General features: G+C 40.8%; 1 protein-coding gene across 4 annotated transcripts in view; it reads left to right on the top strand.

Annotated features, from left to right (window-relative positions):
• The window catches only part of INF2 (inverted formin, FH2 and WH2 domain containing), a 78,869-nt gene that overhangs the window by 53,766 nt on the left and 754 nt on the right, over positions 1–24,349 (top strand). The window contains exons 9-22 of one of the 4 annotated variants that reach the window (XM_031953142.1): positions 4,828–4,973; positions 5,229–5,290; positions 6,577–6,679; positions 7,090–7,175; positions 10,378–10,478; positions 11,909–11,979; positions 12,076–12,183; positions 12,511–12,581; positions 13,435–13,555; positions 15,057–15,221; positions 17,316–17,418; positions 17,864–18,025; positions 21,576–22,160; positions 23,444–23,503. In XM_031953142.1, coding sequence (XP_031809002.1) covers positions 4,828–4,973; positions 5,229–5,290; positions 6,577–6,679; positions 7,090–7,175; positions 10,378–10,478; positions 11,909–11,979; positions 12,076–12,183; positions 12,511–12,581; positions 13,435–13,555; positions 15,057–15,221; positions 17,316–17,418; positions 17,864–18,025; positions 21,576–22,160; positions 23,444–23,502 — 1,943 coding nt within the window. In that variant the 3' untranslated portion in view covers position 23,503. Of the gene's footprint in view, positions 1–4,827; positions 4,974–5,228; positions 5,291–6,576; positions 6,680–7,089; positions 7,176–10,377; positions 10,479–11,908; positions 11,980–12,075; positions 12,184–12,510; positions 12,582–13,434; positions 13,556–15,056; positions 15,222–17,315; positions 17,419–17,863; positions 18,026–21,572; positions 22,161–23,443; positions 23,504–24,349 lie in introns of all 4 variants that reach the window. The other 3 variants (XM_031953140.1, XM_031953141.1, XM_031953143.1) reach the window with 3 other exon arrangements.

Raw genomic sequence — 24,349 nt, 5'->3', positions numbered from 1 at the left:
AATCAGATTAAGAGGGGAAAAAGCAAGCAAACAAACAACAAAAAAGGTGAAAATACTATGCTTTGATCTACATTCAGTCGTCTTAGTTCTCTCTCTGGATGTGGATAGCACTTTCCATCACAAGTTTATTAGAACTGCCTTGAATCACCTCACTGTTGAAAAGTCCCAAGTCGATCACATAATTTTGTTATTACTGTGTACAATGTTCCTTTGGTTCTGCTCCCTTCATTTGGCATTAGTTCATGTAAGTCTTTCCAAGCTTTTTTGAAATCAGCCTCATCATTTCTTATGGAATTATAATATTCCCATTACATTCATATGCCATAAATATTCACCTGCTCCCCAGCTGATGGGCATTCAGTCTATTTCCAATTCTTTGTCACTATGAATAGAATTGCTACAAACATTTTTGCCCATGTGAGTCCTTTTTCCTCTTTTATGATCTCCTGGATACAGACCCAGGAGAAACACTGCTAGATCAAAAGGCACACACAGTTTTATAGCATAAAATTTGCTTTGGGCATAGAAAAACTCCTTCTTTCTCTTCTCTCTGGGATCCTTGATTTTGGGGTTGTCACAGCAGCTGCTGGGAAGCAGGCTACCATTCCAGTCACAGCTCTGTAAGGTTGCACCTGCTTCCTCCGATTGCAACCATTCACCTTCCCCAGGGAAGGATTTACCCAAGAGCCTTTTTAATTTGCAACACTTAATTCACATTTAAGATCCATTGTTTTCATTAATATGAGTCCTCCTTTCACCGACACTGATCTGGAACCCACTATCCTTTAGTCCTGGGATTCTTAACCTTTCCTGTTCCATGGGTCCCTTTGGCAATCTAATAAAACCTATGGATTCCTTTCTAACACATAAGATTACCAGGGAAACTCCTTATTGAAGTAGTTAACATAATACTTTTTTTAAAAAAAAGTTCATGGATCTTAGGTTAAGAACTCTTGATTTAACAGTATCAAATGACTTCATGAGTGAATTGTGATTTTAAAAATTTCTCTTCTCAAACCAATCCCTGGAGATGGATCTTTCTGCCCTAAGGCTTATTCTTGGACAAGAGCCACATAGCATGTCGCCAAACTACATGATTCATAGTAGTCTGGAGTGGTAATGACACCCACTGGATTGGATATTGGATTTGGAATCAAGAAGGTCTGGGTTCAGATCCCACTCTGTACAGTTACAGTGTGACTGAACAAGCCTATATTTAATAAGCAAGAGGTCAGTTACATTGGGGAAGATGATTGTTGATTCTCTGCAGAACTGGAAAGCAGAAGGGCCAGATAAAAGCCGTAATAAAGAACTTCTCAATGGCCCATGAATTTACTAGCAACTTTGGCAACTTCCACTGAGTAAATTCATTATATTAATGGTGCACAAATTATTACTGTTATTATGGTGAGTATTAGCTGACATTTATACAGCACCTTAAGGTGTGCAAAGATATAAAAGTTTGCAAAGATGTGAACAATGTTATTAAAGCTTCACAACAACTCTGTGGGATAAGTACTAGAGGTTTTATTGTCCTTAGAGATCAGGAAATAAAAACTGAAAAGAGAGGAAATGATTTGCTCCCATTCACACAGAAGGTAAGATTTTCTGGATTTTCTGACTCTAAATCCTGTTCTCAATCTCCAGTAAAATTGTCCACAAGAGATTTGGCAAATATACCAACCCAAAACCCCATTAATGAAACTCAAAGCTCATTGTTCTAAAGAGGCTCCCTTGACAAAAAAGAGAAGTAAGACTTATAGACATTCTTAGAGCATATAACAACCAGATCATAAGCCTTCAGAAATGTTTTTGAGACCCATAGGAATTGCTTGAGCAAACAAAAGGAAAGGCTGATAACAGGTACCTTGTAACTGAAAGTAATCTACTTCAAGATGGTTGCCTGTGACATGGTTAAGATCCCAGAATAGAATAAAAAGACCCCCACAAATAACACCTGCATGAATTCAAACCAACAAATGACTGAAATATATGAATTCATTTGTGCAAATGGAAAGCTTTATGATGGCAAATTGAGATGTTTCCAACAAAAGTTACAGAAGGATTATATTCTTGAGAGTCTGGACTTAATGAACAATTTAGGCCATGCAAAGAATTGGTTAAAAAAAAATCTGTGCATTGCACCTGTGTTAGAAGCAATATTTCCTAGGGCTGTAGCTATCTTTTTTAAGGTCCTATACCCAATGCAGGTTTCATTAACTGATTTTTTCCTTCAGAGGTATTGAAACCTTCTTTGAGAATTTGACTAAAGGGACTGCCTTGGGTAGTTGGGATGGTTTCCTGGCCTCAAATGGCTCACATCAACTTCCTAAGACTTACTTTTTCCTTTGAACTCATTTAGAGGTCCTTTGTCTTTCACCCTAGAATTTTCACCTTTTCATCTTTTGTTTTTTTAAAGTTTTTTCTGACCATCATTCCAAGGCAGTCCTGAAACTCCTGATTCTGTTGGCCCCTTAGCCTGCTTGCTTGATATCCTGGATTTAAAGATATTCAGTTCTATTCTCCAGTAATCTTTTTCCCTTCCCTCAACACTTTAATGATAATTAGACACCCTCATTTGATAGTTTCTCCATCTTTCCTTTTCCACATACTTCCAAGCCACAAACTTCCACATTTCTAGGGTTTATTGACAAGAGAAAACTGTAAGAATGTCATTAGAGATGGAGATTAAAGAAAACCATGCAGTTTCATACTGGTTAGTCCCAAACTTCTCCCACTATTTTATTAAACTAAAATCAATCAGTTTTTTTTCCAGTTTCCCAAGCCAGACCTCTGTCTATGTTACAAAGGTAGCCTTTCAGATCCATCAAGCCTCTAATTTGGACCATTTGGCTTGATGTGCCCCATTCTCTCACTTTCCAACTTGCCCAGAAGCCCTGTCTGCCTATGCATTTTCTATATCAGTGATATTGCCCCCTCACCTTGTTTAGGAGGTATCTATAGCCATACTTCCTGGGCCAGCAGTTAGAAATGTCCTGAGTTGTAGGTGAGACATGCATCTTCGTCATGGCAACCATTGTCCCCTCGGTGATTGGAAAGTAAGGTATGTAGTACAAGTCTTTACAGAAGAAACAACCCCAAAAAAGAAGAATGACTTGTCCATAGTCACATAGCGATTGTGATTACAGTACGACTCTAAAACCAGAATTGTCCCAATTAATTCAGCATAATCCTTATAGACTGGGCGTTTCTGTAACTTTCTGCCCTTCTACTTCTAGCTTTATGCAGCTTACTCCTCCATCCATCCATCCTTTTGGAACAGGCAAATTTCCCTTCCATTGCACGGCTCCCTGATAGGACAGTCCCAAAATTTTAGTTCCATGACTAAGTACCACATGTGAGGACATGAGACCCTAGGCTGAAAGGACATCTAGAGTCAAGCTTACTTGTTTGCTTTCTGACTTTCTTTGCCAACTCAGCCTTTCCTCTCTAGTATTTGAGGGCTCTCTAAGGATCTATCTTTCTGCTGTATGGATCAGCACGTCCCCTATCTGTGCCTAGCCTAAGCATCTATACACCTTTCTTTTGTCTTATCTTACATGAGATTTTTATCAAAGGTTAGGGAATCATGAGATTAAACGAAGCAAACCATGAGTTCGAGATTATTGAGCTATAGAGTTAAAGGAACCCAATCCTACAATGCACTAACCTGGCTCCAGCACCAGCTTCCTGGGGCAACCAACTCATTTGATAGACTTCCTCATAATTATGCAGCCCACAACACTCCCCGAGTATGGCCTGAAGTAGATTAAAGATGTAATAAAAACCAAAAAAAATGACAAAATAAATATAAATCTAATATAAGAGATAATGCTACTTTTTAAAAGTAAATCAGTTTGTAAACTACAGGGATCCTTATATACTCCCTTTCTTCATCACTACTGTAAAGGATCCAGCTTGGAGTCTTTTAGAATTAGATCTTTGTTAGAACTAATAAAGAAAATAAGGAAGAAAGAGAGGAAGAATTAAGAATCTATTATGTGCCAGGAACTATGCTAAGCATCGGGAATATAAAAAGGAGCAAAAGACAGTCCCTGCCCTTAAGGAGCTCACAGTCTAATGGGGAAAATAGCATGCAAACAAATATATACAAGCAAGCTATATATAGGGTAAAACACAACTAATTAACAGGGAGGGCACTGGAAATAAGCTGCTTCATGTTGCTGATAAATGTGTAATTAGTAATTCTCCAAGGAAGGGTGGTAATGTATGTAGGACACACTCTTAAATTTAATCTGCTTTATTAACATTTTTCTCATCAATTTCTTAAGTCTAGACAGACCATAAAATATAAATAAAACCTTGGTTTGTAGAGTTTGCAAATTTCCAAGTCATAATTGAGCACTGAAAATTTAAGTGCTGTTCTAGCTGTTTCAAGCACATCATTGCTTCTGTCCACTAGAGGAATTCAAATAGAATCTAGATACTTAATTGTGAGCTTCTTTTAAATTTATGAGTTGAACTAGCTAGCCATTTTTAGTCTCTGAAATTATATGGCCCACATATTAATTCTACCAAATGTTAGGTGAAGACTATTTCCCTTTCACTTCTTTAAATGTTTTATTCAAAATTGAATAAAGCATTCCAAAATCCCTTCTTTTCCCAACACTTATTTCTTTTAATTATTCTCTATTTATCCTACATGTAGTTTGCTTTGTTTTTATTTGATATTTTATTTTTCCCAGTTACATATAAAACAAATGTTAATGTTTTTAAAATTTTGAGGGAGAAGGACTCCCCTCCTGCTTCCCCAGACCTCACACTCCTGTTTTGAATTGATACTCTGCTTCCTCTCATATCTTCCAGACAGTCACTCAATGTGGGCATCAGTGAGTAGCCTGAGCAGTGAGGACATGGAGCCTGATTATACCAGCATTGAACAGCTCTTCTGTTTCCCAACTACGAAAGCCAAGGAGAAGAACACAGCCCCAGCCAAGAAGGAGCCGAAAGAGGTAGTGTGGCTGGGTGCATTGGCTGAGGATGTACTACCTGGAGATGGAAAGCATGTCAGGGTTTACAGAGTGATTTCTTTTCAGTAGTTCTTCAATAATAGGTTATTATTCCCATTTTACAAAAGAAAAAATTGAGGGCCAGAAGGGGGAAGGGACTTTGCCTATGATTTTTCAGACCAGGACTTTTTCTACTGCCTCATGCTGCTTCTCTTTGAGATCCTTCCTTTGGGGTTGGACTTTGTTTTCTTTTTCCAGATTACATTTCTAGATGGCAAGAAAAGTCTCAATCTGAACATTTTTCTGAAGCAATTCAAATGGTGAGTATTGAAGTAAGAAGGGCAGGACAAATTTTGTTACAGAAAGCATCTATGTGGAAAGTCTCCACCATAGCACTATCACTTCACCTGAGCTTCATATACTTGCTATGACCTCTTTTTGCCTCAATTTCTTCTACTGTAAAACGAGGAATGTTGGACTAAATCAACTCCAAAGTCCCTTTCAAGTCAAAAATCTATGATCCTATGAGTTTTTGATATCTTTCTTAGAAACCAGATCTGAGGAAAAGAAAATGAGGAATATCACTGGGTTTGAGGAGAGGAATAGGGAAGCAAAGAGTTCATAGCAGATGGCCTCAGTTTTCTCAATTAAATATGAAGAAAGGACCTCTGCTGAGGGAAAAGAGACACAGTTCTGTAATTTTATCTAGTGGTATATGATGTTTTAAAAAAAATTAATCTATTTTTCTGATAAATAAAAACGTTTCACTCCCCAACATAAAAAAGAAAAGAAGAATCATTGTAATAAACATAGGTATTCAAGCAAAACAAATTCCCACATTGGCCATGTCCACAAAATATATGTCTTTCAATCCATTTCCAGAATTTATCACTTCTCTAGGCTATGAGTAGCATGTTTTACTATGAGTCCTCTGGAATTTGCTTGGTTATTGTAGAAATTATAGTTCTTAAGACTTTTAGTAAATTGTTTTTCTGATTCTACTCACTTCATTTTATATCAATTCATATAAGTCTTCCCAAGTTCTCTGAAATCATTCCTTTCATCATTTCTTATAGCACAATTATATGTACCATAATTTATTGATCCCCAGTTAGGAATCTCCATAATTTCAAGTTCTTTGCCATCACACACACATACACGGTGATAGTATAAAATTTGTGTACCTATAGATCTTTTCCCTCTTTCTTTGATCTCTTCAGGGTATAGGCCTAATTGAAGTATAATTGCATCCAAAGATATGCAAAGTTTAGCAAGTTTGGGGTCACAAATCCAAATTACTTTCCACAACAACAGTATATAATGATATGGCTTTAGGAGCAATGGGAGCTTTGATGCAGGAACTCATTTGGTAGCTAGGGTTTGAAGGGGCAATGGGACAAGAGGGCAAGGAATTTGAGGGGAGAGGATAATCTATGGTCCAGATGGATTCTGAGGTCTCCTCCAACTTAGAGGCTATGACTGTCTCTCTGTGACTATGAGATATTCTCTGCCCTTGACTATTTCCTTCATAGTGAGGCATGTAAGGGGCCAATCCTGATTTTGTTGAATGGAGTGTTGAGCTCACACCTAACTGCCCTTTCTTCAGCTCCAACGAGGAGATCACAGACATGATCCGAAGAGGGGATAGGACCAGGTTTGATGTGGAAGTTCTGAAGCAGCTTCTCAAACTGCTCCCTGAGAAGCATGAAGTAAGTTGTGCTATTGACTTTAATTTTTCAATAAGAAGATGCCTAAGAAAATTATCAAACCCTCCATTCAGTCCTATGCTTGACAACCTAAGGGGGCAAACAAGAAGGAAGAGATCCTGGTCAAGAGCTAAGGCTTCATGGTCAAAAGGAGACAAAGGAGCTCTGCCCTCAGGGAGCTTACAATCTAAGAGGAAAATGAGATACACGTAGAGATCGGTTATTAAAAGGGGCAAAATGTGATTCAGAACCAGGGTAAGTCATTTAACTTGAAGAGTTGTAGGAGTCAAAGCAAGGCTGGGGAGAGGTCTAGGGGATACTTCCTAGAGCAAGTACAGAGATGCTGTGGGGAGGCAGGCTATTGGACATTGGATGAAGAGCCTTCATCCCTTTGTGATTTCTGTTCTTCCTAGATAGAAAATCTGAAATCATTCCGAGAGGAGAAAGCCAAGTTAGCCAGTGCTGACCAGTTCTATCTCCTCCTCCTCGATGTTCCCAGGTAAGTGCTTCAAGGTACTAAGCCATGCCCCCTTTGTTCTATATGCTTGTCCCTCTGATAACACAGTAGCACTGAGCTTGTGGGTCCTGACTCCAGAAGGAGGAAGATACAGAATGGGGATCAATCAGCATTTTTTTAAGCCCCCGTTCTGTACTAGGAAGAGAAAGATATAGAGAAAAGGATCCTTGTTCTCAGGCATCCTGTATTCTAAAAATACATGTAATATATTTTTATATATGAGGAAGGTCCCAAATAACTTCAGAGATGTCCTGGTGGGTGGGAGGGTGTGATCAGCAAAAGTCCTCTCATAGGAGGATGGCATTCTGGAGCTTAGCAGAGAGCTAGAGATTTCAAGAGTCAGAGTTGAGCATATGGAAGACTGACTCTGCAAAGATGGAATGGTGTATGCTAGGACCTGGAAATGAGAGTCCCATTGGCTGAAATATAAACACTGTGTGGGAAGAGAGTAATATGTGATACACCCAGAAAAAAATGGGCTGAAACCAGATGATGAAGGGATTTAAATGCTAAATAGAAGAGTCGGTATTTGATCCTAGGGGAATTGGAAGCTACTGGAGCTTCTGAGCAATGGTCAGAGCTTTGCTTTAGGAATATATGCCTTGGCAGCTGTGTGAAGAATGAATTGGAGAAACTCGAGATGGAAAGAATAGTCAGGAGGCCCTGATCTATGGTGGGTGGGTGGATGAATATATATGAGAGAAATGTTGGAAAGTCAAAAATAAAGAATTGGCTACTGATTCTGTTTTGAGAGGTGAAGGATGGTAAAGTCATGGATAACTAAGGTTTTGAAATGTGCCCTTCATAAAAAGAGGAAAGTTAGAAAAGGGGGGGGGCTGAGAAGGAAAGATATTAAGTTATCTGTAGGACATATTGCCTTTAAAATGTCTACAGCATATCTAGTGGGTTTTGTCTTCAAGGCAGTTTACAACTTCATAGAGTCATCTTCATAGAGATAATAACAAATTTTTGGGAACTGAAGAGATCACTTAGAGAGAATGTATTGTAGAAGAAGAGAAGAAGGTCCAAGATAGCACCTTGAGGGATATCCACAGTTCCATCATAAATGATGATCTTTCAGAGACAACAAAAAGAACAGCTAAAGAGGAGGAGAACTAAGGGAAAACAGTGACATGAAGACCCAGAGAGGAGAAAGATTATGGTTCATGACCTTGGTCAAGAAAACATTCATTATTTCTTTAATCATGGTCTGGTATTCATGGTAAACTTATTTGAGAAAAAGCAGTGTGAAAATCCAAATTTGCAAAGCAGATAAAATAAAGGAATGGAATTTTCCACAGGCTTAAAATAACTCCTCTTACGTTTATGATTTGATTTTTTTTTATGTTTTGTGCTCTTTTTTCCAAGAACATTGTTATTATATTAAGTTAGATCCATATCTAAAGTACCATAACTCTCCCAAAGGGAAAGAGGGAAAAGAAGTTATTTGGGAGCAATATTCTCACTATCTTAAAATATTCAAAGGGCTATCATTTGGGAAACGAGTTAGATTTATTTTTCTTGGCCTCAGAGGGCAAAACACAAAGCAATAAAAAGGGAAGGGAGGGAAAGAATTGTCAAAATGATGATTTTAGCTTAATTTAATAACGGAAGTAATCCTGAGACGTGTATAGGGTTAGCCATCAAGCATTGATGCTGAGGAATTCTGAAATTTCTCTTCATTCCCTACTTCAGAGTGTGGTGTACAGCACCCTACACAGGTAGGTAGGTAGAAACACCTGGATTTTAATTCCTTTGCTCTAGGACCTTGACTAAGCCACTTTTCCTGTTCGAGCCTCTATTTCTTCCTCCATAGTGATTTATAATGGCTCTTTCACTGTATTGTCAGGTCTCTTCCAGCTCTGACACTCTTAAAATTCTATAATTGTGTGCTATACATTTAGCTATTAACAAATTAATCAAATTTGGGCTTATGCTGGCCTTAGGATTTGCTGACCACAGATCCAGAGATCCAGCAGATCCAGAGGACTTTATCTTCAGCCTTTCACAATTTTTGAACCTATCTATCATCAGAGAGTTCAGATTCTTGACTCCAGGACCTTGAGCCAGTTTGGTCCTGTGGGCTCTGAAATTAGTAGCATCCAAATTCTGATTACCTTCCCCTTTCATATGTTAATGCTACCATCTTTCGATGGCTCTTTCTACCCTCTGCTTCTCCCTTTTCCTCCTTTCTCACATATTCTGACATCACAAGTAAATTTTCTAGAGCTTTTTCACAAAGGACAAAATAATATACAGATTCAGAAATAATATATTGAGGGAAAGTTATTAGATGTGGATATCCAATAAAATTCCCTAGTTTGAGATTAAATGGTATTATGATTTCTAGCATAATCCTTAAATAAAGTTTTCTAGACTATCCTTGACTCTATCTAGATGTCTGTTCCCTTCATGGTCCCAGACTAAAATGGTCTCATCCGGAGCTAAATATGAAATTCCTCTACCTATAATATATTGTCTGGACTGTGTATATTGGTTCATTCTCCTAACCCCAGCCTTACTTTTAGCCAATCTGAATGTATACAATCTGAATGATACTGGGAGAGCTGTGGGAAAGATTAGGTTAGTACGTCAAAATACTTAAATTCATCTTTCTCCTATCAAATAAGTACAAAGTATATACAAAAAGTCTGGAAATCTACTTGATACATAAATGACTGTCAGGACACAGACTAGGTGGGTAGTGAGTGTACCCCAAGGGAGACAAGAAAAGAAATGACTTGGGAGTGATATTCTCACTATCTTAAAATATTCAAAAGTCTATCATTTGGAAAAGGAGTTAGATTTGTTTTTCTTGACCCCAGAGGGAAAATCCAAAGCAATAAAAAGGAGAGAAGGGAGGGAAAGTGTTGCAGAAAGGATGAATTTGACTTAATGTAAAAAAAAAACTATTTTAATAATCAGAACTATGCTAGAGTGAAATGATCTCTCTTGGAAATGGTGAACTCTTCATCATTAAAGATAGTTTCAAGAAAAGACTAAATGATCACAGAGAAATTGTGGGAGTTCTTGTTCAAGTATAGATTAGATTGTATGATTTCTAAGATCTTTTCTAGCTCTGAGATTTTGTGACTCCCAATGGATCTAAGACCATTATAGGGAACCAAATACCTATTTCCTATATGGACCTGTAACCTGTTTCCCCACTAATTCCTCATTTTAGCTACCAGCTGCGAATTGAGTGCATGCTGCTCTATGAAGAGACAGTCATCATGCTGGACATGATCCGACCCAAAGCTGAGGTCATCCGTAAGGCCTGTGAGAGTAAGTAGAGCCACAGGGGCCTTAGCGGGTGGGACTTTTAAATGGATCCCAAAACTGTATGGCTACAAGCTCAAAAGCTATTACTTCTTCAGTTTGAAAAATAGAAATAGAGAACAGAAGTAAAGTCTATAAGGGAAAAGATCAAGAAATCATATAATATGTATAGTACAATATGATGCAATTACTATTTATGATTATTATGTGATGTATGGTTGTATATTATAGTATATATATGTGTGTGTATGTGTAGTATAATATTATATATGATTACTAAAACTCAGAAATATCTTTTCCATTTTCCTTCTACCATAATACCATAGATTTAAAATTGAAAAGAACCTCAAAGGTCTTCTACTTAAACCCCCCCCTCATTTTATAGATAAGGGAACTGAGCCCCAGGGAGATTAAGATATTTGCCCAAGATTACATAGGAAATGTCAAGATTTAAAATAAGTATTTTGAGGGCAAATGAGAGAACATAACATTCTATTTCATATAAAGGCCCACTCCAGGAGGAAACATGAACTAGCTAGCATGTTAACCCCCAAGGATAGGGGTTGGGCTGTCTATTCTTTCTCTCTCTCTTTTTTCTTTTGATACATTAGTGAAAAAGCACTGGTTTTGGATTCACAAGACTTCTGTTCTATTCTTACAAAAGAAAGGAAGAAGGGAGGGAGGGAGGGAGGGAGTAAGGAAGGTAGGGGGAAAAGAAGGTAAGGAGGTAGAGAGGAAGGAAAAAAGAAAGAAAGGAGAAAAGCAGGAAGAAGGGAGGGACAATTGGAGGGAAGGAAAGAAGAAGGAAGGAAGGAAAGATTGAATTAATATCTGCTTCTTATTATTTAGTTGTTCAGTCATTTACAACTCTTTGTGACCCCCATGGACTTTTTTCCATGGGGTTTTCTGGGTAAAGATGCTGGAGTGATTTGCCATTACCTCTTCTAATGTATGCCCATTTTACAGATGGGGAACTGAGGCAAAATCTCCTGTGGGTAGAGGCAAATATAGGTTAAGTGGTTTGGCCAGAGTCTGAGGCTGCTTTTGAATTCAGGTCTTCCTGACTCCAGGCCCAGCAATTGGGATACACTGAGCCACCTATCTGCTTTCATTCAGGCTCTCTAACTTTGAGTTTCTGACATCTATAAATTAAACTGATCTTAAAATCCCTCCCAACTCTATGTGTTATGATTCTATCACTATAGGAATGTCAGCCAATTTAGAAGGGTTTTGATAGACTCTTAATGACAGAGCAGTAAGAAGCTATTAAAGGATATTGGTTATTTGGGGAACGTCTCTGACCCATGAGGTCAACTATGTCCTCCCCCAGCCTATTCTGGCAGAGATCCTGAGCAGACCCTTAATGACTTTTTGGGTACCTGGAAACCAGATTTGTTCACAGAACTGAATCATTTAGAACATTCCTTGCTCTGTAGGTCTCCTCACCAGTCAGCGTTTGCCAGTTTTCTGCCAGCTGATTCTCAAAATTGGAAATTTCCTCAACTATGTAAGTTGCCTGCTAGCCCACTACAGCCCACAGGGATTGTCCCCTCTCCTCCCTGCCTCTGGGAATCTTAGTAATGGTTTTCCTAATCTCTTCCAGGGGAGTCATACAGGAGATGCTGATGGTTTTAAGATTAGTACCCTACTCAAACTCACAGAAACTAAGGCCAACCAGAGCCGTGTGACCCTACTGCATCACATCCTGGAGGTAGGGAGGCCTTTGCCCAACCGTTCCTTGGCTCTGGTGGGAACCTCCTTCTCCACATTCCCAACTGCTACCCGTTGATAGGGGGGGTGAGAGAGGGAGAGGGACAGGGAGAGGGAGGGAGGGAGGAGGGAGGGAGGAGAGGAGAGAGAGAGAGAGAGAGAGAGAGAGAGAGAGAGAGAGAGAGAGAGAGAGAGAAAGGGACGGAGGGAGAGGGATGATGTTTATTATAGGTAGAGCACTGTATTGGGTGCTGGGGACGATTTTTGCTATAGAGAAGATATGGTCCTCACCTTCATTGAAAGCTGAAATGTTCTTGTTCTTTTCCAGGAAGTGGAGAAAAATTACCCTGATCTCCTTCAGCTCCCCAGTGACCTAGAGCACATCTCCCGGGCAGCAGGGTAAGAAACTTCCCAGGTCATTGCTGTGGCTCAGTATCTGAGAGGAAGAGAACATGGGTATCTGGGTATCAGGGAGAAGAGATGCATTTTTAACTCAACTATTGATCCTACATTTGAGTCATAAACAAACGATTTCTCTTTAGACCTTGGGAAGTGGTTTTAATGGAATTAGAATCTTCACAAATGAAAAAGCATGCAGCTTTAGAGAGATCCTGCTAGTGAAAGTTGGAAGACCTAGAGTCTTTTTAAAAATTTATTAAAGCTTTTTTATCTTCAAAACATATGGATAATTTTCAACATTCACCCTTGAAAAACCTTGTGTTCCAATTTTTTTCCCTCCCTTTCTCCCACCCCTACCCCTCAACAGAAGACCTGGATTCTAATGTTGGTGCTGCCAGTGACCAACTATATGGCTTTGATTGAACAAGCTTCTTCTTTTGTAGTCCTCAGCTTTCTCCTCTTTAAAATGAGTGGGTTAAACTAAATTTCCTAAGATCATCTCCAGCTGACATTTTGTAATGTCTAAGAATGTCACTTTCTACTTTCATACACGCATTATTATTATTACATTATTATGTTTTGATTCTCAAAATAGCCCCATTTCCCTCTCTGTATAATTGACAGTGAGGGGGAATTGTGGTATATAATAATTAATGATCTTTAGCTATTACATTTTGTGATCCTTATCACAGCTCTCTCTGTCCCTCAGTTTCTTCATCTGTAATATGGGAGGAGGAGAGGGGAGCATGGACATCAGGAGAGAGGAAATAGGCATTTCTAGTTTTGATACCAGGTGATCTCTGATCTCACAGTGAGGTCCTTCTTCCACCCCACCCTCTTCACTAACTCTCAGGATCAATATTGATATCATCCACTCGGAAGCCAGTACCAACCTGAAGCAGTTGCTGGAGATGGAACGGAAGGTATCTTCAGGAATTCCTGAAGTTCAAGAGCAGTATGAAAAGCCCCTCCAGGCAAGTGACCACCAGCTGAAGCTGCAGGTTGAATGGGGGAGATGGGTGTAAACTCGTGGGTCACAGTCAAATTGAGGCAAAAGCCAGTGTGCATTGTACTGGGGAAGCAGCTTCTGGAGAGGACCAGAGGTGGATGGAACCTGAGGAGGAATGTGGAAAAATAGAGAAACATAAAGAGAGAAACTGAGTGAGCAAAAAGAAAAGGGGCTCTGAGTGCTAAGACACGCAGGTTATTCCTGAACTCCACTTACCAATGCTTCGGTTCTCCTGTGTATCCAGGCCAGTGTTCAGCCCCACTGTGGGGACTGGTCCTGGGAGGGACCGGCCTGGGCCCTGCTTAAGGGAACTCACAGTGTGGGAGACAAAGGAAGCAGACCTGGGCCTGTCCGTAGAAGAACCAAGGTCCCCAGAGTGAGACTGAGCAGATTGAAAGTGGAGAAGAACCAGACCCTTGCAGGGGTCCTCAAACTTTTTAAATAGGGGGCCAGTTCACTGTCCCTCAGACTGTTGGAGGGCCAGACTATGGCAAAAACAAAAACTTTGTTTTGTGGGACTTTAAATAAAGAAACTTCATAGCCCTGGGTGAGGGGGATAATCGTCTTCAGCTGCTGCATCTGGCCCGCGGCCATAGTTTGGAGACCCCTGCTTAGGAGGTTGTTCCGGCAGTGGACAGAAGGCCAGTGAGCTCTCTTCTCAGCCCCACTTCTCTGGCCTTCGCAGCCCATGGTGGCTTTTGATCTGTGTGTTTAGCAAGTAGGGAATAGGTTTTAGCATCAGCTGCTATCCTAGGGGAGGACTTTTTTAAACTATTTGTTCTTAGAAGCATCTTCTTGGGTAAGTAAATAAGCATCATTGACTACATCTGGATCCTTTCTATGCTTGATCCCAGAAGAAAGAACCAGGCATGAGACAGAAATTGCAGAAAGACCCTGTTAGGCAGAATTTTCTTTACATTCAGAGCTACACAAAAGCAGACTAGGCAGTTTTGGGAATCTTCAGGCTTTTCATCATGGGAAGTATTCAAGCTGAATTGTTAGGGATACCATCAAAAAGATTCTTGTGCTGGGAGGAGAGAATACCAGATGCCTTCTAAGACCTTCTCCAACCTGAATTTTCTACTTGGTGATATATTTGTAAATGTTTAACAACTGACTCTCCAAAGGGAAAAAAAGTTCATAGAAAGCATACTTTTAAGTTTATTCTACATTATTAGCATTTTGTCCATCATCTTGTTAAGTCTATAGACAATTAATAAAATAATAAATCAATTCCTGATTTGTAGCACTCACCAGATGTTCACAGTGGAAATTTAATTATTCCCTTTCTCAAGCTGGGTCAAGCCAGCTCCAGCACATGTATGGGTTCATAAATTGCAGAAAGGTTAATTTGGGGCCAATGTGGAAAAAAACTTTCCCTAGTACTGAAAATAGCAAATCCACCAGAGGTCCTGTGATTCATACATGGGATGTCTGAGTAGACTGAATGGATGATTCTTCCCTAGGACAGCATCTCAGCCTCCAGGGAGTTAGAGGAAGAGTTTAAGGTCATTGAGAGGAAGAAAGTGGAGCTGGCTGATTACCTCTGTGAGGATGCCCACAAGCTCTCCCTGGAGGACACCTTCAGCACCATGAAGACATTTCGAGAACTTTTCATCCGAGCCTTGAAGGTAAGTGTCCTGTGAACAAGGGAACACTTGTGCTATAAATTCAGATTGCGCAGATATGGATATCTGTGGTACTTACTGGGTGCAAAGAACATTTATTGGATACGTTTGAAACCCTCCACTTCCAATAAAGTTAGTTTAGATAAACCAAGCATTGATTAAGCAATGACTGTATGCACTGACTTAGGGAGGCACAGTGGATAGAGTGCCAGGCTTTATGTCAGGAAGATAAGTCTTCCTGAGTTCAGATGTGGTCCCGACACTAGTTATATGATCCTGAGCATGTTACTTACCCCTGCTTGCCTCAGTTTCCTCATCTGTAAAATGAGTGGAGAAGGAAATAACAAATCACTAAGAAAACTCCAAATGGAGTCAGAAGGGTCTTATGTGACTGAACAACAGTAACATGTCAAGCACTGTGCTAAGTGCTGAGGATACAGAAACAAGTGAGACACACCATAGTAAAGATCCCTGGCACCTACAGGCTACTTATAACTTCCTCAAGCCCTTCAATATCTCTTTTATATTTAAGCTTCACAGCTTCCCTGTTGTGAAAGAAGAAATTCTGAACCCCATGTTTACAGCTGAAGAGACTGAGACCCACAAAGAGACAGCTTAGTTTCACAGGGAGCTAGTGGCAGAATTAGTCCAGAAGCTTGCATTGTGTACAAGGATTTTGGTTGGAATCCTGGTTGATAATCACTCACTAGCCAAGTTAGCTTGGAAAATCATTTTCCCTCTCAAAGGCTTTTCTCCAAAAGTGAAGTAATGTTACATAGCCTGCCTCATGAGATTGTGAAGGAAAAAATTTCTTAACTATAAGCACCATGGAAATGTGAATAGCTGTTCATTTATTATATAAAGGGAATCTATTTTTTGAATGGCAGTGTGACATAACAGATAGAGGGCTAGCCCCAGAGTCTAAAAGATATAGATTTAACTGCTGCCTCCAACAAATTCTATCTGTGGGCAAATCTTCCTTGACCTCTCAGTGTCTATGGACAGTCCTCTAAGGCTCGGACAATCTTCCAAGGCTGACTTACAGATGAATTCCCCGTCTTTGTCAGTAGAGGGAGACTCCATACTTGGAATTTCCTACACCAAGAAAATCTTTCTCATTCCACTCCAAAACTGTCATCTAGGGAACCCTGGATTCCTGGGGTACTTGTGATAATAAAAGTGAACACCTGTGAGGTTACAGTGAATTCTTTACTAAGTCTGACAATTTGCATCTAACTTTTTCCCTTACCCAAAGGATTGCCTTGAGTAGTATCACCCTGCTGCTTTTCTGCACCCAGAAAGTTAGGGTACTCATCATCAGGACATTTTAGCTATAATCTGAGATGTCAGTCTGGGCACATTGAAAACAGCTATTCAGACATGGTGCCTCTTATCTCCTACTGGGGGGACTCCCCAATTCTCAGCCACTCCCTTGCCTGAGTCAATCACACAGCTATGAAAATAAGTTCCTTGCCCGTCTTGGACAACAGAAAGAAGGATTTAAGCATTGTGACCTCTGCCCTGTGTTTGGAGAGATCGCCATCTGACAGATAAATCTGTAAATGAAATCCCTTTCCATCGCAGTCAGTAATTATTAATCACTTAACTGTCTCAGTGTCACATTGACACAGGAGACCCATGAATAGATGATTCCTGCCCTCAGGGAGCTCCTCATCCCAGCAGAGCATCCCACACATATGAGACACAGAGACACCTAAACAGAAACATAGAATGGTTGAGAAAAGAGCAGGACTGGGAGTAAGGAAATCTATATTCTAGACTCACAACATGCTCTGTGACTTCAAGCAGGTGATTTCCTTTCTCTAGATGGTCTCTTAAGATATCTGACATTCTAGGATAGTATCAGTAGAAATCTGTGACAAAGCCCCAGTCCCAGTCCCCTGGAGACTCAGTGGCTAACAGGATCTGCCTGAATCTCTCTCTCCCTCTCCCTCTCCCTTTTTCTCTCCCTCTCCCTCTCCCTCTTTCTCTCCCTCTCCCTTTTTCTCTCTCTCTCCCTCTCTCTCTCTCCTTCTCCCTCTCTCTCCCTTCCTCCCTCTTTCCTTCCTTCTCCCCCCTCCTCTCTTTTGTTATTAGGAGAACAAAGACTGGAAGGAGCAGGCTGTGAAGGCAGAGAAAAGGAAGAAGCAGCTGGAGGCTGAAGAAGCCAAAAGGCCCCGTGGAGAAGATGGAAAGATCAGTAAGCTGGGGGACTAAAGCCAGAGGGTATCTGGGTCAAATGAGCAACTTAGGCTACAGGGTAGGGAGGAATCCTTTCCTCCTACTCTTCAATCCCAAGCCCAGTTTTTCCAACCCAAAACCTAGATGCAAGATTTCCCAAGCCATTCCCTACAACCAATCTACCACAGAAGGCCTTCCCTGGTTAATTCTGCCAGAGATTCCAGCAGCCAGCCCTTTAATCCTATACAACTTTACTCTCTGGAAATTATTTTCTTTCTAAATACCCTTACATCCTTTCTAGATTTCCTTCCTCCTCCCTTAGGGGTTCCTGAAGGTCAGAGGTTATATCTCCTTCCTCCCCTTCAGATCTAGAGCAGAAGCTGTGTCTTCTACTCTTTTGGTCCCAGAGAGCATAGGACTGTGCAGCTATCTGCAGGGTGACTGGGGGACTTTTTTTTCTATAGTTCGGAAGGGAACCGTGAAACAAGAGGAAGTGTGTGTCATTGATGCCCTCCTGGCTGATATCAGGAAAGGTTTCCAGCTGAGGAAGACTGCCAAGGGCAAAGGGGATTCGGAGAATGGCCTAAAAGGGGTATCGACTGAAACCTGCAAGGAAAAAGAGGCTGGTAAGATATGGTTCCCTTATTCTCTTGATGGCCCTCCTCTTCCAAACCTGCCCATCCTTCAGGACTGAAATCTCACCTCCTCCATGAAGTCTTCCCTGCTCATACCCAACCTTGGTGATCTTTTTTCTGCACTTTTATAAGACAGAGTGGGGGGGTCACACAGTGTATTATAAGTATATGAATATGCTCAGAGAGCATATTCTCTCTGGCTTGCCCTTTCATTACAAGGAAGGGAACACAGAGAAAGAGTAAACAAGAAAGAAGTCATACCTGCCCCAGATCTCTTATTCCCTATTATCTTAACTAATTTCACCAGGAGATAGGAAAATATCTCAATTGAAATTTAGCAAGCCGTGATTTCAAATTCATACTTGAGATAAGGATATTATCAAAGGCAACACTCCAATGAATCAAATCCTAGCACATTCTCTTTCTCCCAACTTATAGTCAGGAGGACAAGCCTTATGGGGAGCCTCCATCAGGCTTGGGGATTCCCAAGTTTCCCAGCTCTCTGTTAAGTATGGCCAGATGGGGTTCATCCCCATAGGCTTCTGAGTCTTTGAGGAACTAGACAGTTCACTCAGAAAAGCAAGTAGGGAATGGAACCCCTTTGATCTGAAACCCAGGTCTTTGGCAGGGTCCAACTCATTTCCCTTTTACAGCACCAGAAGGAGGATCTCACCTGCATTCTGTCTCTACAGATCTGCCAAGCTCACAGGTGTCAGCAGCCTGCTCATGATGTCGCTGAAATTTTGTCCATAATTACCCCTGGGTGACATAATTAATTTCCAACAGACCACTCCAGACTGGTATATGTGCCACTTTAACCGTGACCTTGGATTCTTATATTTTCATTGATAGCTTTTCACAAAACAGGGGCTTACCTGACAACTGACCCTGGATCTATCAGTTATTTTTAGTCCACTAATATGGGCAGCCGGATGGCAGAATGAAGAAAGTTTTGGATTTGGAATTAGGATGACCTGGTAAAAATCCTACCTCAGAGACTGTGTGATCCTGGTCAAGTTGCTTAAACTCTGCCTTAGTTTCCTCAGCTGTAAAAACAGATAATAATAGCATCTACCTCATGAGGATCAAATGAGATAACATGTAAAGCATTTTGTAAACTCTAAAGATGCATAAATGTTATATCATTGTCATTATTTTAAGGTCCTACCCATACAATTACAAAAATTACAAAATTACTATGAAGGAAGACACTCTGTATCAAAAAAATAAATAAATAAATAGAAGTATGTATGGAGTGATTTTACATATATATGCATATTTTTTCTAACTGCAAACTCTCTGAAAATTAGCCTTGGTTCATGTGGCATAGTGGAAAGAATTGGATCCTGTTTCTGCCACTAACTTATTTGTCTGATGTGGGGCAAATTATCTAGTCTTTTGGAGCCTTAATATTTTCAGCTGTAAAATGGGGGGGGGCTTCAACTGGGTGATCTTGTTTTATTAAACATTTTCCACCAGTTACATTCAAAACAACTTTTTCTACATTTGTGTTTGAGGTTTTTGAGTTCTAGGTTCTCTTCTTTATCTCCACCCACAATAAAGAAACCACATGTGAAATTAAGCAAAACATTTCCATAAAAGTCACGTTGTGAAAGAAAACATAGATTTTCCACTCTAATAAAAATAAAAATCCTCAAGAAAAATTAAATTTAAAAGAAAAAGATAAAGTGATAGAATGAGTGCTTCAGTCTATATTGAGACAAAATTAGTTCCTTCTCTAGGTATGGATAGGATTTTTCATCCTAAATTCTTCAGAGTAATTGTGAATAATTATACTACTGAGAATAGCAAAGTCATTTACAGCTGGTCATCCCAGAACATTGCTATCACTTTTTTTAAAATTTATTTTTTTATTATAGCTTTTTATTTACAAGATATATGCATGGGTAATTTTTCAGCATTGATAGTTGCAAAACCTTTTGTTCCAATTTTTTCCCTCCTTCCCCCCATCCCTTCCCCCAGATGGCAGGTTGACCAATACATGTTAAATATATTAAAGTATAAGTTATATACAATATAAGTATGCATGTCCAAACAATTATTTTGCTGTATAAAAAGAATAGGACTTTGAAATAGTGTATAATTAGCCTGTGAAGGACATAAAAAAATGCAGGCGGACAAAAATAGAGGAATTGGGAATTCTATGTAATGGTTCTTAGTCATCTCCCAGAGTTCTTTCGCTGGGCGTAGCTGGTTCCATTCATTACTGCTCCATTGGAACTGATTTGGTTCATCTCATTGCTGAAGAGGACCAGGTCCATCAGAATTGATCATCATATAGTATTGTTTGTTGAAGTATATAATGATCTCCTGGTCCTGCTCATTTCACTCAGCATCAGTTCATGTAAGTCTCTTCAGGCCTTTCTGAAATCATCCTGCTGATCATTTCTTACAGAACAATAATATTCCATAACATTCATATACCACAATTTATTCAGCCATTCTCCAGTTGATGAGCATCCACTCAGTTTCCAGGTTCTGGCCACTACAAAGAGGGCTGCCACGAACATTCGTGCACATACAGGTCCCTTTCCCTTCTTTAGTATCTCTTTGGGATATAAGCCCAGGAGTAACACTGCTGGATCAAAGGGTATGCACAGTCTGATAACTTTTTGAGCATAGTTCCAAATTGCTCTCCAGAATGGCTGTATGTGTTCACAATTCCACCAACAATGTATCAATATTGCTTTTACTTTATTTACATTTCATTTTGTTCACTTTCCAGTTTTTTTTTTCCTGAAAACATCTTGCTCATCATTTCCCAGAGAACAATAATATTCCATTACAAACACATACCACAGTTTATTGAGCCATCACCCACGGATGAGCATCCCCTCACTTTCTAATGTTTTTGCCTTAGAAAGCTGCTATGAAATTTTTTGCACATAGAGGTCACTTTCCTTGTTATTTTTTGTTTTTTCCAAATCTCTTTTGGTATTCATACTTATTAACTGGATGATCTTGAAGGTCCATTTGTAATCCTCTCCTGATTCCTATATAGACTTCTATAGGCAGAGGATATTCTGGTGCTAGTGATTGCCGCTTCATGGAGACTAAGTGAAGTGGGGACCCCTGAGTTAAGAATTAAGATAGCTCCTAATGACTTATTCTTTTATGAGATGCGCCGAGTGCCCTTGCCTGTTTCCGTCTAAATACAAACAATCCTTGATCTGGGGAAGTTCTCCTAGTTGGGAACCATGACACATATAAAATGAGGTCACTGTAAGACTGTGTGACTCAGACTTAAGAGCTAACAGGAGTTCCCTGAAGGGAGCGTTTAGTGAGGATGGAAGGGAGTCAAGGTGGGTTTCCTGGAGAAAGGGGCCTTCAGGTGAGGTTTTGTGGGGTGGAGGAGACAAGGGGACAAGACATCCAGGACGCGCAAAGGCCGATGTACAAGTAATGATCTGATGTGGTGGGGTGGAAGTGGCTCTCCAGAATAAAACCAAGCGAGGGGCAAACCACGGCCCCCTCCAGAGTGGTCCTACCTTGCTGACATTCCTCTGTTTCTTCTCAGCAGCCAGAAAGGAAGCGGGCAGTGGCCCCAAGCTGGGGCAGGGCTTTGACCTTGCTGCTGCCACCGTAGGAGAGACCTGGCCCCAGGACAGTCCAGATGGCCCTGGGTCTGTCAGTGTCACCGAAGGAGCCGGTGGCCATGGCCGCCCAAGCTCAGAGGGCAGCAGTGCTTCCACCCCCATGCCCAGCTTTTCTGAGGACCCTCATCTGGTGCGGCTTGACGACTCCACATCTCTGAATCCTACCAAGTTTTCCACTGGCCCTCCCCCTTGGGGCACAGATGTAGGCAGCGAGGTGGACGCCATTGGGGCAGAGGATCGAGGCGCAGAGCACCGGGCCAGCAGGACGGCCCAGGGACCCGAGGATGGCTGTCAGAGGTCGGAGGACGCAGAGCCAACTCCTCCCGAGCTGGAAGAAGAGGAGGAGGATACAGCACCGGACTCAGTGCTAGACACGTCTCTGGATAGGTCTTTCTCTGAAGGGGCCATCACGGATTCCTCAGGTTCCGGGACTCTCCCTCGGTCCCAGGAGCGGACCAAGAAGGGATCTGGGAAGCGCAGGAAGAAGCGGCATCCCAGGAGCCACGAAGGTAACTTCCTTTGCCCATTCCCTGGGCACTGAGTCAGAGCAGCTGATGGTGTTTCTTGCAAGGGAAGGTGGTACCCGCTCTTCCTGGGGTTTCTGGGGATACCAGCTAGAACTCAGTTCTCAGAACCCCCAATTCTACACTGAGCCCAGACCTCCACAAAGATGTGTAAATACACATCTTTGGTCACTAGAGAGGCCTGACTTTACAGAGTACGATTCCTTCCCCAGTGAGGTTGCACTAAGCTATCCTCGTCCTCCCTCAGACACTAGCAGCATGGTCCTGGGCAAGTCATTAACCTTTCTCAGCCTCAGTTTCCTCAGCTGCAAAATGGGACTAATTACAACACTTACATCCCAGTATAATATATATTATACAGATAACCTTATAAAGTTTTTTGCAAGCCTTAACATGCTATTAAAATGTGCCAGCTTCATTTCATTTCATTTTCATATGTGAAAGACACCATATCTAATACTAATTAAACTTTCATTCACTTTCCTGTTGTCTTTCAGACAGGGATTTATGGCTAAGATTGTCTCATATTTCACCGTGGATGAGAAAGGGCTACACACACACACACACACACACACACACACACACCACCTTCTTTCAGTGTGGCAGTCACACATAGTGGATAGAAGAGATGGACTTGGAGCCAGGAACCCCTTGAGTTCTAACCCATCTCAAGCACTTAGCTAGCTCTTCTTATCCTGGGACAAGACACTAAAAATCTCAGTCTCAGTTTCCTCATCTGTAAAATGGGAATGACAGTGCACTTAATTCACTGCTTCATCCATAGGATTGTTAAAAGGTTCCGGTGACAGGTAAGGTGCTTTACAAATCTTAGTATATATTCAGTACTCACTCACCAATCTCTATACTTATAGCTCTCTACTGGACCAAGAATTAGGCTCTACACACAGAAGTCATTAATTATTGAATTATTATTGAATAGTGTAGAGCACTTTCAATGTGGCAAAGCCAGATTAAAATGTGACTGAGAAATAAGTAATAAATTAAAATAAAGTAAAACAAACAACATTACAAATGAAAGTTAACTCAATATGTGGCCAGAATATGTCTGAATCGGTGGCCCCATTCCTTTTTAAATTAGACATCATTGATAGAGAACCCCGCTTTTTCTCCCTTGCTTTTCTGTCCCAAGGAGTTCTTCTCAGACAGAACTACAGATAACCTTTTTTTTGTTCTGTTGTGGGGTTGTTTTTTTTTTTTTTTTTTTTGCTCTATGTGACAAGCTATTTCATGTGTCTTTTATTCAAAAGCAGAGGTTGAGTCTGATTCTGGAGATGATAAAACAAAATGGCATTGTGTGGTCCAGTGAGGTAGGTAAATGGACAAGGACGCTTCTTCTTGTAGACTAACCTGGGTGGCAATGGTGGGACGTGCTCTCCCCAGTCCTGTGTTGATGACTCTCTGCTAATGTGGTGCTTCTCCCTGGAAGGTGTCAGGCTTCTCTGTGGGTGCCAAAGGTGTGCTCTTGGTAGCCCGTTGGACTCTACTTCCTCTCGTCTCCCTCCTTCCTCATTTTCTCCCTTCTCTCATTCCCTAAATGAGGAAAGATTGCTGGTTATTTTAAAATGCCAACATTTCCATGTTAAGGTAACCACTGGTCTCTCTTCTGCTGACTATTCCTCTCCTGCACTGATTCAAATGCAACTTCAGGTCTACCAAAAGGCAGTTCTTTCTGTCCCGGCCTATTACTGCTAAGCTTTATTGAATGGATTCACTAAATGGAAACTGAGGCCTTAAGGGGGGGTCATGATTTGCTTAGGGTCACAGAATGCTAAAATTTGAATCTAGATCCTCTAAAATCTAATCCCAGTGGTCTGTTCCACTGTCTACTAAAAATCTGGGTTTGCATCTCAACTCTGACACTAGCTGTGCCATTGGGAAAGTCTCCTTCTCCTCAGTAAAATATGGAAGCATCGCCAAGTTCTTTTCCTATCATTCTAAGAATAGGAAGTAAAATGATCTAAGACTGAATGAAATTACACTTAGATTTTTGCTGGAAAATTGTGAAGCCATTTGTTCAGGCTAAAGCAGAGTCAGAATTGCAGCGTCCTCGTGTATCTCTCTCCTCAGCTAATCTCCCTACTAACAAGGGGGTCTTTCCCCACTATAGTCTGTGCTGTGCCCCTTCTAGGAAGCAGGCGGCATGATGAGGATGG

The sequence above is a fragment of the Sarcophilus harrisii genome, chromosome 2 (genome assembly GCF_902635505.1).
Source record: "Sarcophilus harrisii chromosome 2, mSarHar1.11, whole genome shotgun sequence".
NCBI lineage: Eukaryota > Metazoa > Chordata > Mammalia > Dasyuromorphia > Dasyuridae > Sarcophilus > Sarcophilus harrisii.
This window is presented reverse-complemented; position numbering and strand designations above follow the sequence as displayed.